The sequence below is a fragment of the Ailuropoda melanoleuca genome, chromosome 3 (genome assembly GCF_002007445.2).
Source record: "Ailuropoda melanoleuca isolate Jingjing chromosome 3, ASM200744v2, whole genome shotgun sequence".
Classification (NCBI taxonomy): domain Eukaryota; kingdom Metazoa; phylum Chordata; class Mammalia; order Carnivora; family Ursidae; genus Ailuropoda; species Ailuropoda melanoleuca.
In genome coordinates this window covers 67,134,638-67,161,966 of record NC_048220.1, presented here as the reverse complement: position 1 = coordinate 67,161,966, position 27,329 = coordinate 67,134,638, and the positions used below count along the sequence as shown (strand labels likewise).

At 35.2% G+C, this 27,329-nt stretch overlaps 1 protein-coding gene across 3 annotated transcripts in view; it reads right to left on the bottom strand.

Moving 5' to 3' along the window:
* Positions 1-4,118: 4,118 nt before the first annotated feature.
* SLF1 (SMC5-SMC6 complex localization factor 1) overlaps positions 4,119-27,329 on the bottom strand; it is a 71,324-nt gene continuing 48,113 nt past the window's right edge. For all 3 annotated transcript variants that reach the window (XM_002923629.4, XM_034656506.1, XM_034656505.1), the window contains 6 exons: positions 12,443-12,588; positions 11,288-11,451; positions 10,307-10,440; positions 8,284-8,376; positions 7,697-7,879; positions 4,119-5,115 (listed from right to left, as the gene is read on the bottom strand). In XM_002923629.4, the coding sequence (XP_002923675.1) occupies positions 4,634-5,115; positions 7,697-7,879; positions 8,284-8,376; positions 10,307-10,440; positions 11,288-11,451; positions 12,443-12,588 (1,202 nt within the window). In that variant the 3' untranslated portion in view covers positions 4,119-4,633. The remainder of the gene's footprint in view (positions 5,116-7,696; positions 7,880-8,283; positions 8,377-10,306; positions 10,441-11,287; positions 11,452-12,442; positions 12,589-27,329) is intronic.

Genomic DNA, 27,329 nt, shown 5'->3' with positions numbered 1-27,329 from the left:
ACCACTTTAAGATTAATGATTTTTTTTCAACATGACTATTTCATTTTGAGGACAGAAAAATGGAGAATCATGGGAAATTTTAGTTCATCTACTATTAAGATAAATGATAGTATAATAGGTGCAAATTCAAAGCTGGATTCCAGATTTTCTGTTCAGTACAATTTACCTGCTGGAATTGCTAAGCAAATTTTTAAAAAAACTTCTTTTCTTCAGAACTAAATCCCATGTTCCAAAGAGTAGTTAGCCTTTCTCTATTAATGTTTAATACCCATTATGCATAAATGTTCATTTGCTTCAATTCAGATGCTTTTGAAAGGGAGATTAGATTTATCAAATCTGGGTTTACTAGTCTAAAAAGATTTGGAGGCCATAATAAAACAAAAAATTGGTAGAAATGTTTGTTTCGATTCTTATTGGAGACAGCTAATTGTAAATGACTGAATAAGGAACTTTTATTTTTTGGTCTATGTAAAGGGCAATATTACATATTATAAATTACATATATAACTAATATTATATATTTGTTTTATTAGAGGTATTGTTTTTACGACAACTGATTGCTGGTTACTTTGCTGATTTAATACTATTGGATCTTAATTCAGCAAGTAGTTTAAAAACCCAGAAAAGTTCACTATATTTGCTTTTAAAAAGAAAATTATAAATATATATTGAACAGTACAAAGACAGTATTATAAAAAGAAAAATCATTTCTATCTAGTACTAAGAGTTATAGTATAGGTTGGTTTTTTTTTTTTTAAACACACAGCTTAAATGTATTCATAAAAAACCCCTACATATTTACACTTATAAAAAGGCTTATAGCAATGAATTCAAATATGTAAGCTATTGGAAAATATTTGTATATCAAATATACAAATTATCATTTTGCTTATAACACAAAGTACTCCCAAATAGGAGACTCCCCTAAAAAGTGAATCATTTGAACTTGTGATTGGAAAATGTTGAGAAGCCTCTTTTTCAAGTAATTTAATTTATTTCCCACCTCTAACAATTCACATAAATTCATGCTGTTGCTTGAGGCTCTCATAAACTGGAAAGCACTATTTGAAGACGAGCATTTACTGAAGAGGAAAAACTTTTTAAAAAATCTAGTGATCGATGATGTTAAAATTATCTTTTGTTTGTTTCATCTGAAAAGGTCTTCTTTTTGTAAAATTTGCAATACCTTGAAAGATATATGCTTCGGAACCAAGCAAAAACAATACCACAACTTTTTCTCATTAATTTAGTCCAATAATTTCTAATTCTATATCAGAGCAAATAATGCTCAGAGTATATCCTCCCACCACAATTCATTTCAACCTACAAGGTGAATTTTTTGATCATGTAATTTGATTGACAAGAAAGAGTTAACAATTCCATGTTTCCATGGAACTGGCCTGCAGTTTTGACACCACCAGGCACAGCCTAATTCCAATAATGCCATCGCTGACCTTTCTAACTCAATCCACATTTGTTATAAAAACAATTATCGTTCAGAACTTTGCAAGCTCCACACCAGCAGGAGGTGCGACTGGCGTGGAAGCTCCGTGATAAATGCCTGAGGGAAAGAGTGCCTCATGTCACTCAAAGATGACCCTTCCTACTGCTTCGGGAGCAACAGTGACAGGCTCTCATCAAGTTCATAACTTAACTGGAAAGGTGTGTAAAGGCATATGGATTGCACATTCCAGCAATAGTGTTTTCATGTGAAGATATTCATTTAACTTTCCATAACAGCATAGACAAAAATGGCAAATGTTTCCTGGCATTTATATAAAGTATCTTAGCATTAATGCATTTGTATTTACCTGGGAACGTGTATTAGTTTGCAAAGACTGCAAAAGCGCAGCCTGCATTCTACTCCCTCTAAAACATAACTGCTATGATCATAACAATCAAAGGATTAAACTATTAGATCTGTGTAATATTCACATTTAAAAACTAAAACAAACCGATTATTACTGCAAACTTGAGAAACACAAAATTGAAATTTTTTTCAACAGACAATACAGAATGCAATAAAAGTAACAATATTTCAATCTAATTTACCTTCCTAGACTGTAAGCTTTTCCTTTTATTGTAGTCAGCCCGTAAGCACACCACCTGGAATATAGTAGGTGTTCAAGAAACAATAAAAACACTGATTTTGCATTTGATTTATACAAGGATGAATGTTTTTCTGATCATCTTGGAATTAAGGAAATGACAGAAATGTATATAAATGGATCACTTTATTCTGCATTGGGAAATTAATAACAAGCTAGAAAACTAATTTCGAAAAGACCCTTCCTAAGGAGTTGCCAGTAAACAATCTAAAATCTTTATATTCCAAATATTTCTACAGATTACATATGGGGAAAGCTGCATCTTAACAGCTCAGAAATCTTATTCCAGCCTTTATTTACATTTGTAATAAAAGCCTTGATAGGCTTTTTTTTTTTTAAACAAATCTATTGAACTACAGATATGAAATCTAGCAAAGTACAAGAAAGAATAGCATAACTCAGCCTTGCCTTCAGTTGCTGGAACTCTGAGCCATTTACAACTAAAAGCCAGGACTCGAAAAGCCCATGAATTTTATTTGTTAATATTTCTATTTCCTCTACCTCTAAGATCAATCTGAAGCAATTACTATATTTTCTAAAATACAATTTAAGCAATATCAGAAAAAGTTTCTCATTGAAGGTTTAAATTTCATATACATTTGTTTAAATTCATGTACATATATTGGTTTTGTTAACTAGGACAGAACACGGTAATTGATTTGCCAAGTGGTACTTTGGAATCAGTGCAAAACTACAATGACACCTTATTAAAATAGGCAGAGACCTCGATGGCATTTTTTAGTGTTTAATACTTCGTATCATCATGAGTTGCAGAAGTTGGCAGATAGAACAGTTATGAAACATTAATTCTAATTACAACTAGATGAATATTTCTTAAGAACATTTAATTTAGAAAACTACTTTTCTTAGCAGTGCAAAACCCTAACTCATGATGTTGGTTATTTTATTAACTTAGAATTATTACCAACTTGAGCAATTACTATCTTACTTAAATAATTCATTATAACTAAAAAGAGGAGGTAAGAATTAGAAAAGAGGCAACATTTATTAAGCATCATATTAAGGTGATAGGCTAAGAATTCTACTGTGGCACAGATAATACCTGGTGTTATTTCCATTTGACAAGTAAGAAAGCAAACCTCAGAAAGGAACCTGCCTTATAATGTAGTTAATAAGAAATTAGACAGGGATTTGTAACTATGCCTGTTAGATGTCAAAACTATGTTTTTAAATTTGTATTAATTGACCAAGTAAACATTGTTCCAGATGCCTTCACAAGTCAAGTACAGTGACTATTCTTCAGAATAAAAATGTTCTTATTCGGGGGCGCCTGGGTGGCACAGCAGTTAAGCGTCTGCCTTCGGCTCAGGGCGTGATCCCGGCGTTATGGGATCGCCCCACATCAGGCTCCTCCGCTATGAGCCTGCTTCTTTCCTCTCCCCCTCCCCCTGCTTGTGTTCCCTCTCTCGCTGGCTGTCTCTATCTCTGTCAAATAAATAAAATCTTAAAAAAAAAATGTTCTTATTCGTCATGTTGGGAAACACTTTACCAAATCTTTCTGAGCATTTTAATGCTCCTTAGATAGTCTCTGCTATGTCATGGTTTGATACTCTGGCAGGTTAAGTATATATTAATGAGACTTTTAGAAGATTTCACATTTGAAGGCTAACTAGAAACAACTAATATTTCCTACAGAATGTGTAAAAAATTACTGATTTAAAAATACAGGGGAAAAAAACCCTTGATTTTTATTCAGAGCTGATATACTATTGTAGCAGTTTTCAGTTTAGATTATAAACCCAGTAATAAAACACTCAGAATTTGTATCTTGTTAGAAGATCTATTTCCAAGATAAAACTAAAGTGTGCTTCTTTAGCAGATTAATTGCTGTGAGATCATCACTTTAGTTACATAAAAGCTAAATGGAAGTTTTAATGTTTCTTCTCCAGCTGTACCACAATGTAACTTATTCCCACTAGGAAAGCAACTCCAATTTGCAGATCAAGGGATCAAACTGTCAAACTTGGCACATTCACTGCATTTAAAAACCAAGAGAGTATTATTATTGTAAATTTTAGAAATGTTTATTTTACAAACACACAAAACTGAGTATTTTAGTCCAACAGCCTACAGAGAATAAACAGGGAGCTACATGCTTATAGGTGCACATTTGCATGAATATCCTTGACATGACTCCAAAATCTTAAATCCCTGGAAGAGAGGACAAACATTTGGATTTCAAAAAAGATTTAAATTAAAATGTTTTACATGTACAATATAAATAAATATCACTTTCAGATCAAGAAATAACAAAGATCAATGAAAGCAGTGTATACCAAATGAAACTCTTTTTACTTTTGAGTCAAATTCTACAACATGGAAAAAGATAGAAGCCTACACAATAGGTCTGCAGAGGTTCTTTAAGTGCTTTTGAAATTTAGCAAAGCTGCAAATTCTGTCAATAAATAAATCAAATTAATATTTGTTAATAAGCTATGAGGTCCATAAGAAATGACAAAGCAAGCTAAGTATGTTTAGAAAGTTGACTCATATTTTTGGCATCGTCACGAAAACTCTGTGACTGAACGGCACATCATTTCCAACGTCACCAATAAGGCCTCAGTGTGCACCCCAGGACACACTTTTAAATTCTCAGGCAGTTCCTTAAGGATATTTGGGAGTGTCTGCAATGTCTTTATATTTCTGGTATACAGATCCAATAACCAGTCAGTACGAGCACTGGTAGTTTCTTTATAATTCTTACAAGCCACAAGCAGCTCATTTAGATGAGTTAACCCTTTGAAAGCTAAGAGGAACTCGGAAGATAAATCAAAAATTGAACAAAAATTTAGCAACATTCTACTAAGTAAAAACGAGCCAAATTCAAGTTGCTGGTGGTAAAAATGTTTCTCTGCTTGGGCATGAAAGTTCTCCACTGTATCTTCTATTTTTGTAATAGCAAATAGTTCTTCCTTGATTTCAGACGATACCACATAATCCAAGGGCAATTCTCCCTTAGAGTTCCTCTGCTGTAAAAGCACTGGGCCTGTGAAAAAGAAAATACACGTCAAAACATTTTTATTTTAGCAGCTTAACAGTTGTTTTCTCTATTTCCCCAAAGCATCCAGGTCTCTCTTTACAATTATATTTCGTACTAATTCACGTTGAGAAAATTAACTGGCCATACATATTGACTGCCTAATAAAGGTGCATTAAAAAAACCCCAAAATTCTAGTCAATGCCTAATTAGGTTGCCTAAAAACACATGCCTTAGTTCAATAAATAATACATAATTACAAATTTTAAAAAGCATATAAACTTCATAAATTGTCATCTTGAAATAAGAATTTCAGTGTTCCCAGAAGATATTAACAAAATATGTTCTTCAATCTGTGTAAGAGTACTAAAGGTATCTTATAATTTCACCAAGGGGAAAGAATACCACCTCCTTCCATTGCTAATAGGTAACTGCAACAGAGCAGACCGTAAAACCATGCACAGACACAGATCACACTTTTCATTTACTTCTGCATATGTTCAATTTTTAGTATATGTAACTGGTTTACAAAAAATCAAACGTTAACTGCTCTGAGTCAAAAGTCAGATTTCATCTTTCTGTCCTAGCTACACCTATATATCTACTTAGCAAACACTGCAGTTTATCCCCCAGGTAGTAAAGGATAATATGGGAGAGGCAAAACAACATGACTTAGTATTTGGTCACGTAGCCCCGCGTACTTCGTATCCCTCTGTCTGTCAAGTCCTGTCATTATTTATGCACTCTGCCATAAAGACGTTATAAAAGATATAAGGTTTTAGTCCTAGAAGACATAATCAGAAGATCCTACATATGACGTAAGAGCGTACAGTCAGAGAACACATTATAGCTGCAAAAACTCCTAATGGTGAATCTGATGAAACATACATAATGGCCTAGTTTACTAAATGTGTTTAATATCAAAGATCAACCACTGATAATATGTAATTTAATTTTACGGAAAAAAGAAAATTCTAAATCAAAATTAGGTCCCTTTTCAAAATATTGCACCAAGTTATTCTTCTCAAAAAAAAAAAAAATCCCAAACTATGGACAAGATATCAAAAGTAAACAAAGGTTTTAGAGACATAAATAAACTTCTGAAATTCTTTCAAGACTGAGTAACTCACAGAGAAGAGATGATGTAGTTAATATAATGATGGTGTTAAACCATTTGATAGGTCCAAACTCAGAATATGACTAAGGCAAAGCTTAATCTGTACAACTGCCAAAGGACCTCAGTAAATTCAACTACAAGTAGGTTTCTTCTCTTATGACAATGAACTCATACACGTATTATTCTTCAACAAGAGCCCTGGAAAAATTCACTTTAGTCAGTATAATCCCATGCTCTTTCTAAAGAGTTGGACTTAATACAGTAATGGCTCTCGTACTGCTTAGATCATTTGAAGCAAGGCCAAATATTGGCTTAAATGTCACATACATGATTGAGTAGAAAAATAAAACACTTAGAGGAGATAGAACACCATGGTTTAGTAAACATATAATACTAAAAAAAGTGGAAGAACTGAAAAATATATTGATTATGAAACAGTGTCAGTAAAACAGACACACTAAGGCCTTTAGGGGGCAGGAGAAGACTATAAATAACTAAAATGCTTGGGCTCCCAAGCTATACAACCTTTCACATGTGTATATACTTGGGGGGGGAGGGGGGAGATCTAAAGAAAATACACATTTTATTTTCATGCAGAATGAAATAGCTTTAATTACATGAGAAAATAGTTTTAAATTTCCAGTTAAAATCCGCATAAATAAAAGTAACAGGAAATTTACAAATTTTTATTTCTGCACTATAAACTAGTCATCACTTTTCCTTTGTTTCTCTTTTAAAACACAAATCAGTTATCAGCAAAATTTAGCATAAAATTTATATTATTCAGTTCACATGTAAGAAGAATGTCACTGAAGAGGGGAGTGGGGGTGCTTTCTGAAATGCAGAGATCAAAATTAGAAAAAGCAGCAGATGAATATTAAGCTCAAGTTATCTCCATCACAAAACCCCTGCACAACAGTTACCACTATTTGAAAAAAATCTTTCCACTGTAACTTGAGTGCAAAATGTGAATGAAGAAAAGATATTCTAGGATATCTTTCTTTTTGAAGTCTGTAAAGAAATGACTCATTAAAAAAAAAGATTAATCAAGTTAACAGTTATATACAAGAAATGAAACAAGAATGGAAAACCCAAGTAACCACAATGGAACACTTACATTCATTTATTAATAAGCTTTCAGAAATGGCTGGTTCACAAAGACATTACACACTTAAAGTAAAAGGATTAATATTTAAAACCAACACACTCAATTCAAAATATACTCTCATACACAAAGCTAAATAGGCTTTATAATTAACAAAAATAAACAAATAAATATTTACATATCACGAAAAGGTATCCCTATTAAATAAAAGGTGATTTCGTTCTGGGGGACTTTTTATCTTTTTCACTAATATGAAATAAAGGCATTTTTCCTTACACATCTTAAACATAAAATGCTATCTACCTCTGAGGGAATTCATCGAAAAACTGGATAATTTATCAAAACCCGCTTAGCATAAACGCACTCACCCCCACGCTGGAGCAGCAGCTTGCCAATTTCCACATGTCCGTTTGACAGCGCATCATGCAAAGGAGTCACCCCGTCCACTTGAGTGAGCAGATCTACCTCTGGACAACGTTGCAAAATTTCCTGGACACACACTGTGTTGCCATAGTTACAGGCTTCATGCAAAGGCGTCCAGCCAGCATTGTCTAAATTAGAAATCAAGGCAAGTTTTAAAACAGCAAAAGTAGGACTTTTGGTAGCAAAGTATTGATATTCCGCCTCCTCTATCAGTGTGACTTTCTAGGTGCTTCATATAGAAATAACATGTTTTGATAAAAATGCCTAAGGTGTAGTCATATTTTTAATTGTAAGAAAAATAAAACAATTTTAAAATAATGATTTTGAGATCTGTCAAAATACGGACAAAAAATGTTTCTGTGCTATTAGTTATAAATCAATACATGATGAATTTCTTGGTTTTGTGACTGGTAATATTTTAAAGATACGTTAGGTAAATATACTTAAATGATTTTTCTTAATGTTGACAGAACACTATTTAATACCACAAACATTAAGACACTGGATCAGACTACAAAAATATAGAACTTACCTTTAACATTGATGTCTATTCCTGGCAAAGAGAGAAGAAGAATCAATTTCTCCACTTGGTTATTTATGCAAGCTCTATGGAGGGCTGTTTCTCCTGCCATAAAAAATTAATAGATTATTCCAGAGAAGACAAGATATCAACTAAAGAAAATAATCAAAGGGCATGAACTAGGAGATCTGGCCACATGCCAGAAAATTATTTACTGAGTTTTCCTTTTGACTGGTTTAAATATCTCTCGCATTAAAAAAAAGGGGGGGGGAAGGATACCCACCAATCCATAGAGCTTCTGTTCTATCAGCAATTCAGCAATGAAATTCTACTGCAAAAGGTTTAATACAGGCATTGTCTCCCCCTAGCTCAAGGTTTAAAGCTTCAATCCCACTATAAAAGCCCCAAATGATCAGAGAACACCAAAAATACTGGGTTTTGCAGCAATAAAAGTTTAGAGTGCAATTGCCCTCTCTTAAATTTATTCATGAACCTACGTTAAATGTATGGCTCTTTTTTATACAGCATTTATAGCTTAATTCAAATGAATGTTTCTGGCTAAGCACGAGTGCCTCTACACACTCAAGTATAATTCAGAACTTCAAATCCATTAACAGATGGTTTGCTGCTTCTCAATAGGCTGTCTGGCTTGGCTACAGCAGCACAGAGAAGGAGAAATGGGGGAATCTTAATATAAACACACACACACACACACACAGAGAGAGAGAGAGAGAGAGAGAGAGAGAGAGCCCTAGTACCATTTAAAGCTGAATAAGAGTGACAAATGAAATGGTAAAGTTTTTTCTAGGAGGGATGCAATTAGTGCCTGCTGGCTAAAAGGGTCTATATCCATTTCTGTTGCAACCAAGATTAATAAGATGTAAGTGATAATTTGATGTAAAGGGAATTAAAAAAACTTATAATAAGCAATTGCTGAGAAAACAAATGAAATACTGAATCAAACCCTTTCTTGCTATAAAATACTAAGTAGCACATTTTTACAACAGTGTTCAATTTTATAGATTATCTCTGTAACTTCTCCCAAAACATTTCTTTTACATGCAAGGAAAAGCTTTTGAAGTTTTTTCTCTACTATTTCTCAGTTCTCTTCCTCCCTCCCAGATCCCTCTGCTGTTCAGACTAAAGTCATTCATATTCATTTTACTTTCTGACACAATAAACAAAGAAAAAGGACATCGTTTGTGTAGTTAATATCAGAGTTCTACTTTAATACATTTTTCAGAGTTTGAGCTAAATGGGCAGCTATTTTGAATTCATCAAATGCAATTATGAACTTTTATCATGTTGAGAGATTAGAAGAGCTTCACTCTTACTGTTCACATTGGTGTCCTAATGATAATTTTTGTATTAAAAGAGCAATACAGCTCATTAACAGGAGACTCAGCAATTTCCTTTGGCCAGGTATAGACTTGTGGAAGGTAACTTATATTTGTGAGTTAAGAGGTCACTAAGTAAAAGAGGTGCTGAAGTGAATTATTACTGCACTACTCTTGTTACTCCATCCTTTAGGTACTTAGGTTCCAGTATAGTTAGAACCAAAAGCCAAACACATTTCATAGTCTGGGCTCAATGCCTGGGAGAAAAGAGTCCATATGCTTAACACAGCTCTGTAACATAGCCTACTCCTCATTCTTTGTTCACGAAATGTCTAGGACTGAAAGAGATGAAGACTGAATTATACTTTCAAATCAAAAGACTCTAATCCCAAGCTGCACAGGTTGAGGTGGAATAGAAAAGTAAGGCGGGCAAGTCTGGAATGAGCTCAACATGAGCTAATATCTGGAGAGGAGGGGGAGAAAGGAAGGGGAGGGATATGTTCTATTATACTGAGTATTAAACAATCACATTCTCTGCATACATGACAGTTCAAAAAAAAAATCATATGCTATCTAAGAAGGTATTTTCTGGACCTAGTCAAGTTCAAGGATTCATCAGGGTCAGTGTGTGAAACTTGCAAATACTGACTACAGCCATGAGAAGTTCGAGCATAAATTAACTCAGATACTTGGAATACCTTTTAGATTAGTCTTGTGAAAATTCATCTTTGTAACTAAAGAGGGGCAATTCTCCTTGGAACATGGTAATTCTCCTTCTGACTTCTTTTTCAATCTTTTTAACGATGAGGAACATTTAGCAAGGTTCAGCTCTCTGAAAATAAAGTAAGAAAAAAATGAAAGCTTGTTTTTCACCAAGGCATGGCAGTCTACATTACATAGTGAGTACTTTTTAAAATCTAGCCTCCTGTTCATTTAAACCCCCTTATTCATTCAAATCTTTATTGCTTGTTTTTTATATTTATTCCAAATATGCAGAAACATATTCTTATGCATTCATTTTTATTAAGCTCATACCCCCAACTGCCCACTGAAAAGTTTATGAATATGGAATGTCACGTAGAGGAAGAGCCCAAGTAAACTACATTTGGCAAAGAGAAAAAAGCAAAATGCTAAGATCAAAATGCAGGCTCCTGCTCCCTCTTCTTACTTTCATATTCTGATCCTACTCTTCCTAAAAACATTTTTAAGGTTTTCTGAATTTTTTACGGCATACTTTTAGAAAAGGTTTCACATGTGGGGGAAGCTATTGTAACAATTCAGAGTATCTGTAAGATACTCTGAATTGTTACATACTAATTATTACATTATTACATACTAATAGTATTACATTATTACATACTAATAGTAATTTAAAACACAGGCAAAAATAGTGCGAAAAAATTTGAAAAACAGTTGTATTTCTTTTGGAAAGCACTTGATCTTAACACCAAGAAAACGTGTACCTTGAATGAAAGCAATAATGTTGATCATATGTATTTTTTTATACATCTCAAACTCAGTTTTGTGCTACTCAGTATAATTCAGACAACATTAGAGATAAGTATAAAGTTTAAGGAATGTGTCCAAAAAAGGGCTATACTAAAAAACAAAAACAAAAAACCCAAAACCAAAACCAAAAAACAAAACAAAACAAAAGTTGATATATAAGCATCGCTTACGGTAACTCTGGCAGCCCTTCAACTTGTTTCTGTTTTGCACCGTTCACCATCAATAAGGCTCTCTGAGATTCAAGGCAAGGCCGCTGTCCTATTTTCTTTGGTATCTGCATCTTTCCAGTCCCATGCACACCAGTCTTCCCCAAAGCTGGCAAATAGGAATATACCTGTTGCAAAATAGTATTATATTGCTTTCTCAACTACAAAGACCTGGAAAGCAGTCAAAAGAAATTACCTGACTCATTTCACCATTAAATTTAGTTGTATTTTCTTGGTTTTATCACTATGGTTGCTATCCTTTCTCATTTGAACATGCTAAAATAATAAGAAAGCTTCTAGTTCCAGGTCATTTACATGACAGAGAAAAAAAGAAAAATATCTTTTTGAAAATAATCATTTTTTCAGATTCACTTTGATACCCTTTTAGCAAAGTTCTCATTTGGATTAGTCTAATGCCCAACTTGTTATGGTTCATTTGCATATTTTAAATATTTATGGTTTATGTATAACCGGTATTTTGTCTTTTCCATTTGGTAATGCATTCCTTCGACAGAAAACAACTCTGGAATAAGTGGAATGAGAAGAGCAAAAGTTGTGAAGGATAAGGACTGCCGTACAACAGTGTTTTCCCAATCCGACCAATAAACAAGCGTATTTCTCATTTGTTGAAGAAACTGCTGAAGAGAGTAGATATTAATTAAAGATAGCCAAGATAAAACTGGAAAATCTTGACTCAAATGCAGCTTACATATGTGTGTATACATATAAAAAGGAATAACCTTTGGCGTCATTTACAAATTTTGTTTTTTAAATTACCATTAAATACTACATAAAAATTTTTTGGATCTAGGTCTTTTCAAAATAATTATCTTATGTACTATGGCAAATGATTAGGAAACAAAGATTTCTGTATTATTTTTGTTATCAATCCTTAATTACTCTCAAATAAGAATTATAATTTTTATCACTAATCACACTTCATTTTTGAGGTTGAAAATTACCCACTCTTACATAGATTTGAAAGATCATATAGATTTCTATAAGTCTGAAAGATTTAAGGTTAACAAGCTCCGTCCAATTATTAGAAATAACAAAAAACATTTTAAAGTTGAATTTATGAACTCACTTCTTGCAAGTAGAAGAATAGAGTGGTCTTACCATTTTCTGAAGAGAGAGTGGCTCAGAAGAAACACTGATGGAACTCTGTAAACACAACTTTTTAAAGACTGCCTCTGCAACAAACATTTGAAGCCAGGAGGAGGAAAAGGAACAAATGAAAATCTCTAATTCCTGCGAAGAAAAGTCTGTACAAAACGAGAGAAGTAAATACAGTTACTGCTATACCCTATAAAAGTTCTGTCTACAGAATATTTTCCACATGGGTTTTATTCATTCGAATAATGATTCCTACACCAATAAGATTCATCCACATAATTTTAAATCCCCCAAAACGGTTAATACTCTCATTCCTTGCCTTTTAAGAAAAAAAAATTATGAGATATGTTCTCACATTTGAAACAATCATTTCTTTTTATTATTTTAAAGAAAAATCTTGAAATTAGATATATACACACACGAATAGAGGGATAATAAATGAATAGATAGGTATGGGATTTTTATCACTATATTTTCTGACTAATGTTAAAGATATTTTCCCACAATAGGGTTGTGCCTTTGGCAAACCAGTACTTGGGTTTTTTTAACGGACACATATGTTATTTGATTTGAGCTGACAGGAAGAAAGAAATTAGACCCCTTCCCCTGACAACATCCATGAATCCTATCACTGCAGAGGAGGAATAAATGTAAAGAAAAGGAAAATTTACGACAAGAGAATTTATAAAGACTTCCTTAGAAGTTTGTACCCACTCTATTATAGGAAGTGGGGGGAAGGAACTATAATTTTAAATAACACCAAGAGCCTCAAATCTCTTTTTCCAAAAACCTCAAGTTCTCCAATAACATGGAGATGCATAAATATACAAAAGAACTGAGAGTAATGAAAAACTGGAATGACTATTTGTCATGTAAAATAATCTATTCGATGTTATGAATTCTCCAATGATACCCGCTGCATAAGTAACAGAATGGATGATAAAGTGGAATATAAAGAATAAATAAGACCAATCAGCAAGACACTACAAGAGCTGAAATTAAAACAGGAGAAAAAAGTTTTGATATACAATACAGCAGATTCACTATGTAGGGGAGAAAAATTTTTTCCTCTACCCTTCCAGATTCTTTTGGCTGGTCTATTAATTAAATTGACATAGGACAGATTAACAGGAGAAAAACAAATTTAATTCCTTTCACATGGGAGCCTCACAGACACAAAAGGTTCAAAGACAGGTAACTGAGGTTTATATGCCATCCTGAGTTAAGCAGAATGGGGGCGGGGGTCTGGGGCTTCGAAGGAAAGAAGACAATTTTCAGGAAGATGGGAAAAGCATGTTTAGTAAACAAGTATTTGACATGCTATGCAGAGACAATGGAACACAGAGAGGAATCTGAACAAAGAGGCTCTACCAACCTTGCCCTAGCTTACCACATCTATCTCATACACTTTGTAGTTATCTCTGGTGATAGCTCTCTTCCTGGACCAGTCCCTCTACCCAAATTCTTTTAGGCAGTTAAGGGAGTAATGAAAAGTTCTCCTGAGTCTTTTGATTCTTGATTGTCTTCAGCTCAAAATAACCGACATGCTAAAGTTGCACATTCTGGGGTGGCATATTCTGCTCCCCTTTGGTTCTGCCTTTAGAAGTTTCACATCCTAGAAGTTGAGTTGGTAGATTGCTCCATCTCATTAACCCAGCATCTTAGTCCTGAGAACTGGTCAGTTCAGTTAGAAGAGTTGTGTCTCATTTCAGGAGGTAGTGATGCTGGTGGGCTCCCAAAGCTAGGTCTACATTGTACAAACTATCAGGAATTTACTAAGAGTTATTTCTACAAAAGCAAAAGAATAGCGGATGCTAATGGTTGGGCAGACTATACTACAAATCTCTTGGTTCTGAAGACAGCCAGTCAAGATTTCTAGATGTCTGGCTCAAAACATCTTCAGATGTAATGAGGGCAGGCAGTGGCAATATGAAAGATTTTCATGGTTTGCAGTTTCAATGTCTTCTGGTGAGTTTTCTGAGTGACCACACAGCAACAGGCATGAAGACAGTCCATGAACGAGCTGCTGTGGTAATTTCTCTGAAGTTTATATCAAGCTGTCCAGCTTTTGCTTGCACAGCTTCAGGAAAAGGGCAGTTTCAGTTCTCAGAGTTTCCAAGTCCAAAAGGTGGGAGAAAATTTAGAAGTGTCAGTTTGGACAGTTAATAGCCAAATACTGGAGGAACTACAATTCAGGATCTAGTCCAGTTTACAGGCAGAAAGCAAGACCTCAAAGACAATTCACAGCAATAGAATTTGATATCCATAAAAGTGTATTACTGAAACAATTTTTCTCTCTACAGTCACCTCCATTTAGTCAAATATAATCACAATAAGACTAAGTCATTTGAAAATGAAGTCTAGTTTCACTAAATTTGGCCTGATTATTTACATAAGCGCAGCAAGAATAGTTATTGATCATACAGGCTCTTTTAAATCTGCTTTGTTGGATCTTTTCATAAGGAATCTCAGGTTGAATTTGCATTGTTTATTTATTTTTTTAAAGTTTTGTGTACTTTTCTTTAGTAATCTCCTCACCCAATGTGCCGCTTGAACTCATGACCCTGAGATCAAGAATAGCATCATCTTCCAACTGGGCCAAATAGGCACCCCTCAGATTGAATTTTTAGAAGATCTTGAGACTAGGAAGCCAAGCCAAGGACCTGCCATCAGACTGTTATACCTATAGATGTGATAAATTCCTCTTTTCTTGAGGTCTCCAAAATATCCAGTTTTCTGAGCCTGCCAGGAAGTGCCTTTGTTTACCTGGTAAGGCTGCTGGGAACCCTGAAAGCAAGGTACCAGGCTGTTTTTCCAAGGGGATTTAATGGCTCCATGAAGTCAGCTTTAGTTCCTTAAAGCTGTCTGGTCATATCTGATTCTATGCACATTCTCAAATATGACATTCCAGCCAAAGTTTTGGCAACAAAACCAATGTTTCCAATTGTGTCCTGTTATAAGGAGAATAGATTCTTATTGAACTTATGCAAATAGCTATACTGCCATGAAAATAAGAATACTAAGAAGTTTCTGACTTCCAGAGAGATCAGGTAGGGAGAAAAAGTACGCTTTTCATCTTTGTTTACAAAGGATAGTACACTTTACCAATTTGTTGTAAAGTTTTCTTAAAAGTGGAAAAACACAACACTTGACCTAGCAATGTTGCAAACAAACAGTCATAAAATTATGATAATTTCATTAGTTCATTAAGCCCAATAAAATTAATTCTTGTTGATCTTAATCTTAAATTTGCAGTTTTATGAAGCTATGTTTCTCCATCAGAGTTCTGTAAATTCTTACCCAATAGTATGATCTTAAAATGATCAGAAACATGTATTCTAGAGTATTTGTCACAGTCCTTTCATGAATCTCTCTGAGGATGAAATGTATTCACAAAGGCAACAGAGTAGAACAATAAGTCTCTGTAAATAACAGACTCAAAAATGGTTGTGGTTAAGGGTCTGCTGAGTTCATTACAATGCAATTAACAAGAAAATTTGGTTATTTGCGTGGCATACATCTTAAGATGATAGCTAGAATTAGAAGTGATAACATTATACCAGGACATATCAGATATCTGGGAATTTTCTATTATTTTTGGAACACTTACATACACCTATACAAATACAACATAAAGAAGGCTTAAGTATTATTTCTTATTTGACAATGTTTCCCATGTGATTTAAACCTAATTAGTTCAGAATTGCTCATTTGACAAGGAGGGAGAACATATCTTTTATAATATTCCAGACACCCCCTGCAAAATCCCAAATTTAATTCGAAGTAAAAAAAGACTTCATTTAGAATTTAATTTTGGGAAGTTTGTCAAGAATATCAAAAGATTTTACAAGACTTGGTCAAACAGCATCATGAGCTGCCGTGAAATAATTTCACAAAAGTGACAATTAAAAACTTTACACTCAAATACAGAAATTTAGCTGGGAAAAAACAAAACAAAACCAAACCTTAGCTCTTTTAAGAGAAGACTGTTTTCTTAAGTAATCAAAGACTTGACAACGACAACACAAGAAATTATTTTGCTAATACAGAGAATCTTTGTTTTCTAAGCAGATTTTTTAAAAGGTGAAGAAAAACCTTTTACATTATTAAAAGCAAACAGATCTTCCAAGAAAACTGTCCTTTTTGCAGATCAAAGAATACTTCTGGTTTTACTTAAACATAAGTACATTACTGATATCAAAGGTTATTTTTAAAAAATAATTAATTCATTTAATTTTAGCCAATTTGACCACACAAGGTAAAATTCTCTCTCCTTCAATTATGAAACAAGACAAAATTATGTTTCCCCTTACCAAAAACACATCTCCATACCTCATGCTTTCTCTTAGTCAAAAAATCAACTTACTTTCCTTGCATGCAGTTATTTCCTCTATTATTTCTAGTAGTCTTAATCACATACATTAAAATTCTTAACCCTCAGAAAACTTAATTTCTAGTGAAAATTAGGAAGTAGACAATTGTGCTATTACCAACAAATTTTGAATACATTCTTCAATATCTAGAAGTATATTGTTACTCATAAACTTGCCAAAGAGACAAAAGACAAGTTTACTAACACATCAGATTATCTTTAGTTACCCTATAAAAGGGAACCTGAAGTGGATAAACCTTTATACAGTAATTTATGTTTTACTATTTCATCAATTTAGAAATGATCTAGGTATGCAATGAATTTCTGTCATTTAACTTGACTTAGCAAAACTCTAAGGGTTTTAAGAAGTTACCAAAGAGATTTGGAAAGCTGTTTAAGCACACATATCATAAAACATAATTATCGTAGAAAAAATTCACCTAAAAACTCTTATCCCACTTACATCTACCTAAATCACTTGCTCCCAACAATTATATTTAGATTACCCATGGAAATGTCGTAAGAAATTAGACAAAGCCAGCCATCATCCCAACCTATTTTTCTTGCTCACAAATTTGTTTAACTTATTTCACTAACAAACTTGGGTAGAGTAAAAGTTGTAGGTCTGCATTATATTCAATGTTGGTAATTTTAAAGACATGTTTATTGTAGTTAAACCAATGAACTTAAACTAGCTTTAATACTAAATACTCTCCCAGATTATGTGGACCTAAAAGGCATTTGCATTAGTCTGATGTATTTCTGAGAATTTTAAGATTTAATTCATTTATATGGACTGTTTGTTTTTAGGTCAATTAAGTAGAGTTCTTTTTATGATTTTAGCAATACTATACAGAGGTAGAATAAGCACACACATTTACCACACACACACACACACACACACCTGCAAACAGCCCTCACTGTTTTTGTTTTAAAATTTTAGTCATGAGATGGGTATGATAATGCAAAACTCACTAGTTTATAAAAGAGCAGTTGGATCCAAATTTTGTTTTGACAGTTGGAATAAGTTAAATTCACCTGCTCAGATGACTAAAGCTCTTCAGTATTTATGGAGATGATATTTAAAAATGATTTTTTTATTATCTTTATTTCCAAATAGTTCCTTTGTTTACTCCCTCGGATTAAAAAAAAAAAAAAACCTCCCTGAAGTTTGCTTTTCAAACAATGGATCTTAGAGTATGTGGCTGTAGAAAATTTACATCACAAACCCACTAAGTATCCAAGTTTTCTCCAAAATGGAGCTTTTGGGTCGTATTTGCCTATGATTTATCAGAAATTTAGGGTGATTGCTATTTAAATTTTTCTTTTCCTGAGTGCAGGACAATTCTATCTTCAATGTCCGAATCTTTTACAATATCTACCAGCATTTTAAGATTTATAGGGAAGATTTTGGGGACGGTAATTGTTTCTAGGGCTTCATTTCTAGTTTTGCAAAGATCTGTAAGATAAGGACTTACATCAAGGAAAAGATTTCCAACTAAGATAAAAACCTAAAGACTGCTGTATCTTCAGCGTCAGGGTTCAGTGCAACATACCTTGGTAAAGTTTCTGTAATGTTTTAAAACACAAAGGCCTTCTTTCTGATTGCACAATTCAACCTTGGACCAATTCATCTTAGGGGAAAAAAGCCTCTACTGTTGCTTCTATGAGACCCTGAACATCAGCCTTTAGGCTGTCAGCTGATCATTTGTAGGAGAGTCTAAGAGACACTCTGGTTATCTGTTTCCTTAGAGAGGCGGATTTTTCCTCAGGCACGCATCTGGCTTTTCAGTTAACTATAGCACAACTGTGGGTGGGAAGAATAGCCTTTTGCAGCTAATCAAGGTCCCTCCTAGTGGGGTTGTGAATGGCCACTAACCTTTCTGTTCTCTAAATTTGCTAAGTCTTCTGAAAGTAGAGGTAAGAGGGTTTTATCATGTAAAAGATTTGCTGGTGTTCCTGGGACACCAGGGGGGTCCAGTCCACACACATCCTCAGGAGACACTGCATAGGAAGGCCAGAAGCTGGCAGGGGCTGATCACAGAGCCCTGTGAAGTAGGAGGAATTTTAAGAAATAGTAAAGGGAGGCCTAAAGCCCATTAGAAGTGTTTGTGTTTAAATTTACTTCCTAGCCTTCAACATTTACACTAGTGACCAATACACTCTGGGCTTCCAGATGAGGCTGGAAAGCTCTACATAAATCTTTTAGTAAAAATACAGGTAGCTGGGTGTTTAAGGAATGTTGAGGAGAAGACAGGAAAATTTGGGAAGTTAAGGGAATTTGCTGAGGAGGTTGGGCTGGAATTCAAGATGTGAAATTTATATGGGATGTGGACTTTAATTTTTGTTCTCATTTCTCTTCTTTACTCTTGTTAAGGGAGTCCCTAAGGCTAGCTATTATATTCCTGTGGGTCCCTCTTTTTAAATCTGCTCTTTCCATAGGCACCACCAAGACAACTGTTTAAGATGAGAGCTCTCTACAATTTTTCCCTTTTAAATATAACCAATTACATATTTTTTATTATAAAGGATCTATTGTCTGGCTATTGACATGAGGTATCTTATACTAATCTTAATAGCAACTCAAACCAGTAAGCCTTTTTGGGGAAAGACCCAGAGGCAACTTTCCACACTCAGAATCAATCTTTACAATGGACACAAGAGACAGGGTACAGAAGATGCAGCCCCTAAGATCCAAGATCATTCAAAGAGTCTACAAAGGTTGTTACAGTTAAAATGGTATAGTGAAAACAGTGTCTCCGGTCACAGACATGCTAATCTGTGACAATGGGTAGATACTAAAGGAATGGGACTTTTCTAGCAGTAACAAAACAACATAGGTTGAGATGACTAAGGCCTCTTAGGGACTGGGACCTCTCATGACAAATTACCCTCACGGCTTGCACAGTCAAAGGGAGTGCTGTTTATGACTCTGTGTCTTGGAACCCCAGTCTATTCAACTGGCCACCAAGAGGCATGCTGGTATGTGCACCTTCCAACTGGCAGAAACGATGGAAGAATATTCTCACTGGTCATAAAGCCAAGCTTTCAAGACACAGAACAAAACAAAAGGAAGACCTCATCTAGTTTTTCTTATATGTACACTAACTGAGCCTTGGGTCTCTGAGAGACAGAGTAATACTTAATAGGGATGTTCGTCTTTGGGGATTGTGCGTTTTTTTTTTACAAAGTATCTCATGGCATAAAAATCATCTTGAGGTTGGTGGGTGACCTAGTGTCAATCTAACCTGCTCTAGTACCAACTTATCCTAATATGGGAGTCACTGAGTTAGGTGGTGGGCACTCTAATAGCCTTTAAATGTTTGACCCGTGCCCCCGAGTTTTGCAGGTTTGGCTTCCAAAAGCCTTTACCTTATGTACATGTTGACCCTCAACAAAGTTTGTCTAAACATACACCTGTTTGATGAGAACCAGGAACTCACCAGTCTGTGAGGCCAGTGGCTCAAAAAAGTAGGTTTATGGGGCTTACGCTTGTGTTATACCTTATGGTTTTCCTACTTACGACAAACAACACAACAGAGAGACAAAGAAAAACAGTGACCATCTCTGGAAGAAAATGATCAACAAAAACCAAGACTACTCATAACAAACCTTTAAAAGAGTCACCCTACGTAAGGAACTACTTTCAGAAATATTTTCTTCTGCTAATCCAAATTTAGGAAAGGAAAAAGAGGACTCTCACCATTCTTGCTTCCACCAGACCATGCAGGCAGAGATCTGGGACACTGACATGGTAAGAATTACCTTCTGCCGGTATTCTGTCAATGGTCCCAGGACCTCTCAGCAGGAGCAGCCCCAGAGCGAGCAGTAAAATTACTCTCTGTGTGGTCAACTGTAGGGGGAAAAATTTTTCCCTCAACCCTTCTGATTCTTTTGGCTGGTCTATTAATTAAATTGACAAAACAAAGATTAACAGATTATCAAATTCCTTTCATACAGGAGCCTCACACAGAAGAGGTTCAAAGACACTTAGGCAACTAGGGCTTTTAGGCTCTCCTGAGCTAAGGAAACTGGGGGTAGGGAGTGGGTATTCAAAAGAAAGGAAGACAATTCACAGGAAGGTGGGAAAAGCAAATGTTTGGCAAGCAAATGTTTGCCATGCTATGCAGAAACAATGGAACACACACAGGAATCTGAACAAACCGGCCCTGCCAAGCTAGCTCCAACTTATGACACCTAGCCCATACTCTGTATAGAAGGCCTGGTCCAGGAAGAAGTTACTTAAATTCTCTTAGGCAGTTAGGGTAAAAAGCTATTCCTAAAGTCTATTGGTCCTCAACTGTCTTTAGCTCAGAATAATCCACATGCCAAGGTGACACATTTTGGAGTAGCATCTTCTGTTCCCCTATCACTACTAACATTGGAAAAATAAACAACTAGAAAAAGTCAATAAAGTTAGCAAAATAAACATAACAGGTTAAACATATTTTAAAAGTTGAACCGAATGATAAACTAAATATCAATATAAAGCGTAAAACTTGACCTGTGTAGTCAGAGGCTGATTTTCTTTAGGCTGAAAAGACACCAGACAACCAGTGTCCTTTCCTGTTCAGATGCCTTACCAAAAGGCTATGGTTGATATCCTTGTAGTCCTTGATTGTTTGATTTGTTCAATTGGGGGAAGGGGGTGGGAAATGAAAAAGAATGGACTAAGTTGGTGGAGAATCTTCCCCCAGGAAACATGTGGCAATGTTTGATTGTCACTACTAGGGTGGAAGGTGTTACTGGCATCCAGTGGTCAAAAGCCCTGGATACTTACTAAATGCCCTACAACTCACAGTTCCCAGGACAGTCCCCAACAATAAAGAATTATCCAGCCCAAAATATAAAAAGCACCCAGGCTAAGCTAGAAACTCTGCCTTGCCTAAAGACCTCAAGTTCCTGCCTTGACGCACACTGCCATATAGGCAAATGGCTCCAGTCGGATGTTAAGTAGATCCGCCTAGCCCCACACATACAGGAAATTGCTGAATTCAAACAATCCTTTCCAAAAAGGCCTCAGCTGCAATATAATTTATAAAAACTGGAAAAGAGAAAGGAGTTATTATAACCTTTTGTTACAACTGACTACTCCTACAACCTACTAGAAGTATTATTGAAACTGTGCAAACAATATGATCATCAGATTTTAATCAACTTGACATGTTACATTTTATAAATTTAAGGTGAACAGCCTGTCACTTTGATACATTTATATATTGTAATGTGCCATTGAAGTAACATTGATTATATAACATCATTAGAGTATAATATTATCTGTATTCACTATACTGTGTATTGGATCTCTATGGCTTATTTACTACTCAAGTTTGTACCCTTAAACACAATCAATCTCATCCCCCCACTTCCCATTCTATAGGAACCACCAACAAAGGCAAAATAAATGTATAAGAAAAATAAAATTCCTTTGTAGCCCACTGACAAGTAGTTGAGACAGGCAGAGTGACCTTCCTCCAGGAACTCCATTGCCTCAATGTTAATACTTTGCCAGAGGCAAAAGGCAACCTTAGCTAGATATTAGCCCAACTTCCAGGATCCTGTAAGTCTTCTTTAACATACAAAAATCCCTCTGGAAACTTCCATTATCTCTACCCGCCCCCCCGCCCCCCCCCCGCAAAAGATATATGTTAGTAATCATCCTCCAAACATACAGCACACTGATAAACATCTGAAGGGTCTCATGACTAAGGTTTTACTAGACTTGTAATAAGTGACCTTTTCCTATAAACAGCTAGCCCCTCACGGTCCAAAACACCTTGCTTCCAAATTCCTTAGAGACTTACACCCTATCCTTAAACCCCTCCCAACTTAAAAGTATATAATCAGTCACTCCTTATAACCCCAGTGCAGCTCTTTCTGCCCATGAGTATTATCTGTGCTTTAAAAAAAACAAAAACAAAAAAACCACACCTCTTTGCACTGAAGAGGTCTCAAGAATTCATTCCAGACCATTCACTCCAGGACCCCAACATCATACCACATTAGGTTTACTGGGTTTTCTTTTGTTTTTACAGATTTGACTTTAAAGATTCCACGTGTAAGTAATATCATACAGTACTTATCTTTTCGTGTGTGACTTATCTCACTTAATGCACTCAAGGTCCATCTGGGTTGTTTCAAATGGCAGAATATCCTTCGTCATGGCTGAATAATATTCCATTGTGTATGGATACGACATCTTTTTTATCCTTTCATCCAATGATGGGCATTGGGTTTTTCTCATATCTTGGCTATTATGAATAATGCTGTGACAATGGGTGTGTGTAAACTCATCAAAATGCTGTTTTCACTTCTTCTGGGTATGAACCCAAAGGTATTACTGCTGAATTGTATGTATGGTAGATCAATTTTAATTTTTTAAGGAACCTCCACATTATTGTTCATAATATTTGGACTACTCTACATTCCCACTAACAGTGCATAAAGACTCCCCCCCTCTATTTTAAACACATACTTGTCAGCTCTTGTCTCGTCTTCTTGACGATATCCATTCTAATGGGTAAGGCATTATCTCACTGTCGTTTTGATTTGCATCTCCCTGATGATTAGGGATCCTGAGCATCTTTTCACACGCCTGTTGGCCATTTTGATGTCCTCTTCGGAAAAATGTCTCTTTAGTTCTTCTGCCCAAATTTTAATAGATTTTTTTTGTCTGCTATTAAGTTTTGTTAGTTCTTTATATATTTTGAATATTAACCCTTGATCTGATACATGGTTTGCAAATATTTTCTTCTATTCTCAAAATAATTCTTTTGAATATAAAATCTCTAGTTACACATTTAAAAAAAGCCTAGCATCACAGCATTTACTACAACCAACTGCTCTCTTAACATATCACCTCTAAGCAGAGGCAAAACAAAGCAGAAATAACTTGCACTGTACAGTTCAAAAGAAATGATCCAAATGAAATTATTCATCCAGAAAGAGCATTTGATAGCTTAGAAAAACAACAAACAGAAAACACTAACTATAATGGATCCACATATTAACAGGTAACACATTTAAAGGGAATAATAAGTAATAGATGAACAACAGAACACAAGAAACTAAGCCACAGGACTGTAAGACCTTTAAGGGCAGGATCATTTTTGTATCCCTCACAGGTTACAGGTCACTGACTTGCAGAGAACAAACATTTAGTATTTGAAAGATGAATGGATGAATGAATGACTGGCAGAGAGCAATAACTCCGGAGAGCTAAGACTAGTTCATCTTTTTAAAAACATTTATCACATCATGCCACTCCCTTATTAAAATAGCTTCTAACTCCTCAACTCTGCCCTTGCCTTTATTCACTCTTCTCCTTGCATCCTGCCAGCAGCCAGCTACCATAAGATTTCAAGCAGGCCCCACTTTTTCCTTTCTCAGTTTTGGCAAATGTTGTGTTTTCCAATGGGAGATGCTTCCCTGACTCTGCCAAACTCCTACTTACCCTTTAGGTACTTTTTCCTCAACTACCTGCTATAAAGTGTAAGTTCACTCATTTCAACACCTAGTTTTTCTTGTTTGAAGCACTTAGCATTTTTAAATGATGTATTTACATTAATCTAATTGTAGTCTGTTTCTGCCACCAAAAGCTCCAAAAAATTAAGAACCATGTTTTGTTTCCCCCCTCCACTGCACAAGGCACTTAGATCAACTCTTGGTAGAGTGGCAATAACAATTTGCTGAATAAGTGAAGAGAACAGAAACATTTTGAAGAGATACTTAGTAAAATTATGAAAAAATACAGATGGAAGAGGTCTGAAGTATGCAGAGGGATTTTAATAGGGATTTAAAAAATAAAAGTGAATAAAGGTTTGGAAAAACTATTTATCAGGAAAAAATAATGATGTAGCCTGAGAATGGCAAAAGAAGCTTTATTAAAGTTCTCTAAAGATGTCAAATATTATCGTAGATTGCGATGACGTTTTTTTCCCACTAAAAACAGGAGAAACAAGTTAAAAAGTAGGAAACAATGCCTTCCTCTCTATCCTTATAAATCAAGTTTTACTGGAACACAGCCGTGTCCGTTTATATATTGTGTGTGGCTGCTCTTCCTACAGCTGCAAAGCCAACAACACTACGTGGTACACCACACACACACACACACACACACACACACACACACACACACACACACACAAATTTGCCAACCCCTAGCTTTAGCCAATTTACCAGGAATTTCAATTAGGCATTAAAAAAAAAAAAACCCTTTCAGATCACTTGATCTTAAAAAACAGAAAGGGAGATAAGAAAACTTTCTGTTCAAAGTGTTCAGAAATAAAAGAGAATGGCATCTATATGGGTGGATGGACATGAGATCTGATGGAAAGGAGAAAAGATTTTACTTACCTAGTGAAAGATCTTCTGCCTTATTTTCTACAAAACAAAAACTAACAACAGTTTTACTAAACTAAAACTAATAGATTTGAATCTGAGTAGCATCACAATATGAATTTTATACTTTTGCACTAAGAAAAACAAAAATGTACTGTTGGCCATAAATGAGAAAGATGGACCATTATCTAAAACTGGATGTCATATAACAGTCAAACTGTAACATTTTTACTAGTGACTTAGGAAAAGCAAAAAATGGTAACTAAGATAAAGAATAATGCAAAGAGGGGCGCCTGGGTGGCTCAGTGGGTTAAGCGACCAACCCCTGCTTTCAGGTCAGGTCCTCATCTCAGGGTTGGAGGACTGAGCCCTATGTCAGGCTACCCACCTAGCAGAGAGTCTGCTTGGGACTCTCTCTCCCTCTCCCTCTACCTGCTCCTCCCTCTCTCTCTCTCCCTCTCTCAAATAAATCAATAAATCTTAAAAAAAAAAAAAAAAGAATGCAAAAAAAATAGTTAAAAAAAGGGGGGGATGGGGTGGAGTGGTGTGGGATGGCGGGGGTATCGATAGAGAAAAAGAAATGGTTCTTCACCAGAATAGCAACATACAAAAAGGACATTATTAGAACACCTGGTCCACTTGTACAGATGAAAGTATTATGCTACAAAGTCCATAAGAAACACTTTAATTTTGCATATTAGCTATAGAAAATCTACCATTCTCTTAATGATAAACTGTTTACCTGACTTCTGTCCCTTGACAAAGGTTAAAAATCAAGACATACTAGCAACAAAAAATCAGGAAGATAGTAACTTGAACCATTTTAGAAATAAATTTTTAAAACTGCCTACCTGTAGCCAAATTAAGAAGCCTAAGGGACCAACTTTGTGTGCTTTGAGAAGGGTAAAAAAAAATTTCAACCATGGATATAGTTTAAATCTCATTTAGAGTTTTAAACATTAGTGATCAAACGTACCTGTGGAAGCGAAGTAATCACTCAGTATGTCGGAAGAATTGTAATGGTGGGGCGCCTGGGTAGCTCAGTCGGTTGAGTGTCTGCCTTCAGCTAGGGTCATGATCCTGGGGCCCTGGGACCAAGTCCTATACTGGGCTCCCTGCTGGGTGGGAGTCTGCTTCTCCCTCTATCCCTCTTTCCCTCCCACCCCGCCCAGGCTCAAGCGTACTTGTGCACTCGCATTCTCTCTCTCTTTCTCTCTCGCAAAAATAAATGAATAAAATCTTTAAAAAAAAAAAAAAAAGAATTGTAATGGTAACATTACATTAAGATTTAGCTTAAGTCAGTCACAGGCTAAAACTTGCTGGGTTTGAACTTGCCACGTGATAGGTGGAAATAATGGTGGATAACAATACCCTGCTTTAAAGTAAAGGGAAATTCAGAATATGAGAGAAACCACCACTGAAGCTGATGTATAGAGAACCCCATTAGTACAGGCTCTCATTTCCTGCATTTGGCTTAAGTACAAGATAAATTATATTTCCCTGAAGGTGACCCATACATACTAGAAACAACACATGTAACTACACTGACTCTAAAGTCATTGAAGTCTCTAAAGCCACTGCTAATCCTGTCCTGGGTCCCCTAACTCAAAGCAGTTTCATTATGGAATAAAAACAGGGGAATCCTTTTAGCTGAATGGTTAGTTCTGAGGCTAGGAAATGATGACAGAAATTTGCTTTTCTAAAACAACAGCAGTAACAAAAGACCAGTAGGAATGGTGTGAAAGAAATAATAAGATTCTAAAAGAAAATTGAATTTGAGCTAAGAAATGTTAAAAAGTCATGCAACAAAGGACAGCTATTCCACAAAAGGAACAGTAATCACCCCGCAACAATGAAAACGGAAAAAAAAAAAAAAAGGTAAAATGCTTTAGATAAAAATCTTCTAACTTCAGTAGTATAAAAAGAGACCTCTCTTTGCAGAGGGCATCATTGAATAAATCCTGAACCTAGTTTTAATCCTGGATTCCTATTCTAGAATCTCTCTTCAAAGTATTAAAGTGATTGACAGCATATTCAAGAACTTTTTCTTTTACATAAAACCTAGATGCACTGAAACAATGTGTAACAAAAAAGAGTATTTGGCAATCTAAAATTTTTAAAGTACATAAAAATGATCTTTTATATTGGAGGGCCACAAACTCACTTGTTTTAAACAAT